Raw genomic sequence first — 6,000 nt, 5'->3', positions numbered from 1 at the left:
ATATAGTTGTTTTTTTCTAGCCACCCTCAAAGAAAAAAACTGAACCTTGCAAAAATCACGAGGGAGCAGGAGGTATTCCAGACAGCAAAACCTGTGGGTGACTCTGCTCAAATTCCCCGTTATTGTTCCTGTAATTTGATGTGTTTGCACTTTTAGCTGAACTGGTGACCTTTGCAGTCACACTTGCACACTGTCAGCCTCATTACACTCATCATTCCTTTAAGGGTTCTTCTCTCTGTCCCTCACACAGCCAGGGTTTGATTCCAGTGAGGCTTCACCTGTGCCCATCTGCCCAGTGTAAAGGTAAAACGTCGGCAGTGGCTGGGAGTGGAGCTGTGCCTTGTACAAGAACCAGCACACCACGATGAGGCTCAGCATCCCTCAGCAGGGTGGCAGAGGAACCCAAGGGTGTTTCTAGAAGTGATGGTGACTCCTGGTCCTGCAGGACCCAGAGAACAGCAAGAGCAGGGACTGAGTGGCTTTGCTCTGGTGGGTTTGGCTGTAGGGAGGCTCCTGGCTGCATCTGGAGATCAATTTCCTCTGTGAGACCCACCAAGGGCTGGGTTTGCGTGTTGGCCTTAAGCCTGGAATCCAGCATTGAAGCAATACAAGATACTGCGGCTTCTTTGTGTCAGCAAAAACTCCCTTTGGAAAACATTATTTAAAGCATCCTTCAACTGTAAAATAATCTGATGCATAAAGCAAACCTTGTTGACTAGCTTTTAAGCAAAAGAAGCTATTAATAAAAGAGATGCTTTAATGAAAAACCTTTGAAACCTTGGGAAAACCCAGAACTCCTTCTGCCTGGAACTGCTTTTCTTGAAACTCTATTTTCTTCAGTTCCTTCGTTCTTTTTTCTCTCCCACTTTCTTTCTACCAGCAAGTGCCCTGAGACCCCAGGGCTGCTGCTCTGTGCTGGAAGAGGCACAGCACCGGCCAGGCTGGCAGTAAGCACATCCCCTTGTGCCCGAGGAAAACACTCCCTGGAGGTGTGTGGAGCTGGAAGTGAGGCAGTGGAGACAGGCTCCTTTTTGTGCCTGAGCTGGGTGTTTGTGCTGCCTCCACCTCTGCCCACTGCTCTTCCTGGGGAAGGGGCACTGGTGCCTCCTGATTTGCCTGCCTGGTGCGGCGGGGCTCTGCTGTCACCTGCCTGCAGAGTCATTTGCAAACAGGCCCTATCGCTGGGGAGCACAAATGTGTTTTTTTCAACCCGAAGCAAATTTATAGTCTGGTTTCCTGTCAGATCTTTGCATTTTCCTTCTCTGCCCCTCCCAGTCTCTGACACACTTTTTCTTACTTTCTGTGTGGCTCTTTGCTCGTTCTGCCACCGGTGCCCCAGCCTCCTTCACTCCTGATTCTCCCGAAACTTTTGTACTTTGGGGGCCAGGGGATGTTTTACTCCCTGCGTTTCCTTTATTTTTCAACAGCTGCAAAGCACAAATAACCTCTCCAAGACTCCTGGAGAGACACGGACAATTGCATGGAGGCGACGTAGAGAGTGCAGCCTGCAGCAGCTGCAGCGAGACAGACGGTCACTCATGAGCACCCAAGGTAAGGACAGAGCAGCTCAGCCTCCCTGCTGGCTCCCACAGCATTTGGCCCTGATCACTCAAAGTTCCACTTTCACCTTTATTTTGCATTGATATTCAAAAGTTTCTTTGGAAATGGTTCCATTCGTGCTTTCCTTGCCCTCAGCAGTCTGTACTTTGTGTGCGCCGATCCTTGGAGCCCAGGGCTGAGGGAGGTTAAAAGGCTGTAGCTGGAGGTGCAGATGTGCACTGGGAGAGAGGGTTGATATGGAGGTCTGGAGAGGGCAGGTGAAGGACTGATCATCAGCACTGGTCTCCAGGGAATTTCTGGTTCTGCCCGTAGTGTGTTGTGCTCTTTCTTTAAATCTCTTCACAGAGATTTACGCTTTCTGTTAACAAAATCTTTCTTATTTGATTTTCTTCCTCTTTATATTTGTTCTTCTCACTTCTTTTTTTTCTATTCTCAACCCTCTCTATTTCTTATTATCTTTTTCACCATCCTTTTATGCCTTTTTATGCCATCAAAAGTATTTTCTGTATGACAAATATTTCCATTCTTCATTCCTTTCCTTTCCCTCTGCCTTCTTTCATGCTTGTGCAATAGACTGTACATCCTCCCTCAAGTTCTGAATCTCTCCCTCCTTCCCCTCTGTCAGTTCCTTCTTGCTCTTGTGTTCCCCTTTCCCGTTGTTCCTCCAGCTTCACACATGCACTCTACTTCCTGCTCCATCTCCTCTCTCCTGTGTTTGCTGCCCTGGAAAGATCCTTTTGTGAGAGCTGTTGCCTCTGCACTGGGCTGTCCTTGCACACACACATTTCTTTCCTGTCATTACCTTCCATGGACATGTGCAGGGTTTGCATATTTACAGTTTTGGGGATGCATCCCAAAACAGGAGACTTTTACACTTGCATAACTTCCTTCCAGTGCTCAGACTCATATTTAGTCATTCACAACAAATAACCACTGTCATTCTGTTTCTCTGTTTCTGTCTCACAAACAGCATTTTCTAACACCTGTAACCCCCTTTGTCTTCCTCTCCACTCTCAAACAGAACCTGCTCTGACTTTGTGCATTCTATCCCTTCTCTTTCTGCCATCCCACTCCTTCCTACCTCCTTACCACAACACTCCACCAGGTTTCTCTATCTGGTTTTATCTTTATATTGCATTCAAACTGGGAGGAACTGCTGATGCAGCTGGGCTTGCACTGCTGCTTTACAATCCCTGCTGCCAGCCTGCGGGGGAACCAGAGGAAGTATTGCAGTCTCTCAGCTCCTCTTTCCTCTGCAGAATACGCAGCCTGAGCAGAGAAAGAGCTTAGTGCTGGGACTGAAGGTAGATGAAAAAAATGGGAGAGCACAATGCAAAACGCCTTTGGAAAACTGTAAAAAATAGTTCCAGTTGTTCATAAATCTTTTTACTAAACTATTCAGAATTTCTGATCTGACACTGGCATCATTTTTGTCGTTTTTATTCTTATGGGATTCCAAGTCCCAGAGATAGAAGTTCTCAGCTCCAATGCTGTAGTGGCAGTAACTTTGCTCCTAGGATCTGGAAACAGCTCATGTCTTTTATACCAGACATCTTGGTGAGTCACCAAGATCAGACATGGCTAAAAAATGCATTCAAGGACAATATCTAGTATTATTCCTTGCTTAAATTTTTATGCTTTGAATCAGATATGACAAATAAGTACATCTCTTTGATGGAGCTTGTTAGCCTCACCTTCTTGAGCAGGACTATTGAGATTGAAGATTTATTTCTATGGATGTTCTGGTGTGGTCTTTTGGGAACTGAATAAGGTTCACTTATTAAACTCAGCTGAATTAATAAGAGAATTATTATGTGGGAGAATTCTCTTAGCAATCTATCTGGCTCTCTCAAATTGTCCATCTCCTTATGAGTGAAAGGAGCTTAAATTTTTATGTTTGCAATTATAAGATATCCTTTCTGATTCAGAGCTAGAAAACTGTGGCCTTTGAGCTGTGAGCATTCTCTTCTGAATACAGAAACAGGTACATTAAAATATCTTTGCCTTTTGGAAATTGCAAAAGTCCACCAGCCTAGAACAATAAAATAAGTGATACTCATTTTATACATTCAGGTCTAATATGACTCTTTCTTATTCTGTTGCAACTCATCTTGTGATGGCAACAGCATTTGTATTCCTTTGAGTCATTCTACAAAAATTTTGGATTTTTGTGCCTTGTTTTGTCAGTGCCTTTGCCCCTATTGCTGGTTCTTTTTGTAAAGACTCCCATCTCAGCAACTGGCTGAGACAATATCTCTTCTCTCTCTCTCTCTCCTTCCCTCCTTTTTCTTTTGAATCACATAGTTGGCTTGTGTTGAGTTAAAAATGGACATTGTCAAAGGTGTGTTGTGACATTTGCAAGGGGACCTGGCGGCAGAAATTTTATTTTTGTGCGTATGTGTGTCCAGTTTCTTGAATTGTATATGGCAGAGGAGAAATTTCAGCCAGAAAAAGCCTGGAAACTTTCAATCCTCCTCAGCAAACAGAGAGCCAACCCCAGAACAGAAACTCAGAATCACGTGTTTGACTCTCTGTTCTTATGCAAACAGTTACTTCGAGTTAGATTTAACTTAATTATGAGTTAAATAAACTTTAATAATCAACTTTCTTAATAAACTTTCAGTGTGGGGGAAAAGGAAGACACATTTGACTACATGTATCTGTAACAATTAAAAATAACTTGAACCTTCTCTAGAAGGATGAATCTCAAATAACTCAGATATGCTGAAGATACCAGAATGCCAGATACCAAATGACCTTGGTTTCTATACAATTCCGTGGTGAAAGTTTTTATCAGAGAGATATATGGGATGATTGCTCACAGAGGATGAAATTTATAGAGATCTTTAGCTACCCACTTGTTAGCAGATGGCTCAACTCTCTCTTTGATATTGAAATACATCTTTCATGAAATACGAATCTTTCACTTAGATATGGTCATTAAGTTGTGTAACTGATGGTGGAGTTTGACCCATGGCAGCTTTCTTTGGCAGTAGCCTCCATAGCAATCTAAACTTAAAAAGAAATATGGAAGTATGCCTTGTGATTTTCAAACTGAAGGGTAAAACCATAAACCCCACCAAGTCTGGTCAAGTTTCGCCACTGATATGAGAGAAAAATTCTTTGTCTCTTGTCCGTTTTGCCACTGCTGTCTGTAGGATTTGCATTTACAGAACACTGTCTCTCTGCTGCAAATCCAGCATCTGCAGTGAATCTGCAATTCCTTTTTCAGAACAAATGATGGGGTTTTACAGGTCTACATGTAATAAGATTCTCTATCTCTACCCTTCCCCCAAATTTTCTCTTAAGTGCTGCCTTCACCCTCTAGTCTGGGTCACTTATTTAACGGCAATGAACATTTTCAGGAAGGTAACCTTTCTGCTTGTGATTTGTTCAAGGACTCTGGAATTATAATGGTTGCTGTCAAATGTATATAATTGGTGTCTGTGGCACACATCCAATGAGTGATAAAAGCTTCGTTGTCTCTGCTGCTTTAGTCTGTATTCTCTCCCTATATCACCCTCTCCCTTCTGCTCCTCCCAGGCAAGAGGAGAATGCAGTGCCAGGCTGTTTAAAGTGCAGTTAGAGCAAACAGCAGCTCTGCCAGATTCCCTCTCATGAGTGTCCCAGCTTTGGGCAGTGGATTCCTGTCGTGGTTTGATGGCTGAGGTTTGCACACTGATTTGACTTAAGCACAAAGATCTCATCTGAGCTTTGATTTCAAACACCTTCCTTCATAACCTTCTGCCAAATATTTGGGCTCTAGGAAGGGTGATAGTTTGTGAGTCCTACGAGCTCACATGTATGATCTACATGTAACCTTTTACCAATGGGTAAGAACTTCGTGCTTTCATATACAAAAAAGCAAAACCACATTACTAATAGCACCCAAAATTGGCAACATGTTGTTCGCTGTCTGCTCCCAGTACTGAACATGTGGTGAGGAGAATATTCCTGTTGTGTTAGTCCTGCAAAACCTATTTTATCTTCAGGGCTGGATGGGGCATTACTTTCAAATGCTGTCTACTTCAGTGAATCTGTTTAGCAGCTCAAAAGCAGAGAGAAATTTGTCAAATCCCACTGGAAATCTATCAGAAATGTCAAATGAAATGCTGTAGCATTCTGGTTTTGTCAAAAGGATAAATGTATATACAGCTGTGTGTGTGATATTATTTGTAGTAATTGTTGCCTCAGTGAATTTGTCTGTGTGAAGTAACTTGGTGTTGTATTAAGGGATGTGTTTGTTCTTGTCCCTGAGGTCAGCTTGGCCTTACACACAGACACTTGGTATTTGCCCAAGTCACCTCTGGTTTTTAGAGTTCAGGGGAGGAATCAGCTTCAGTGTAGCCAAAGAAAGGATTCCCACTGGCCTTCTGAGCACTGGGTATTTGCTGGAAAATTTTCCTCAGCTTGTAATTGAGATGCTGAACACCAAATGTA

General features: G+C 43.2%; 1 protein-coding gene across 1 annotated transcript in view; it reads left to right on the top strand.

Moving 5' to 3' along the window:
• The first annotated feature begins 1,313 nt into the window (after positions 1 to 1,313).
• CARD11 (caspase recruitment domain family member 11) overlaps positions 1,314 to 6,000 on the top strand; it is a 43,796-nt gene continuing 39,109 nt past the window's right edge. The window contains exon 1 of the mRNA XM_066329765.1: positions 1,314 to 1,551. Within this exon, the coding sequence (XP_066185862.1) occupies positions 1,539 to 1,551 (13 nt within the window). The 5' untranslated portion in view covers positions 1,314 to 1,538. The remainder of the gene's footprint in view (positions 1,552 to 6,000) is intronic.

Source organism: Sylvia atricapilla, chromosome 15 (assembly GCF_009819655.1).
Source record: "Sylvia atricapilla isolate bSylAtr1 chromosome 15, bSylAtr1.pri, whole genome shotgun sequence".
Lineage (NCBI taxonomy): Eukaryota > Metazoa > Chordata > Aves > Passeriformes > Sylviidae > Sylvia > Sylvia atricapilla.
The sequence above is the reverse complement of the archived record's forward strand: the minus strand, read 5'-3'. Positions and strand labels throughout refer to the sequence as shown.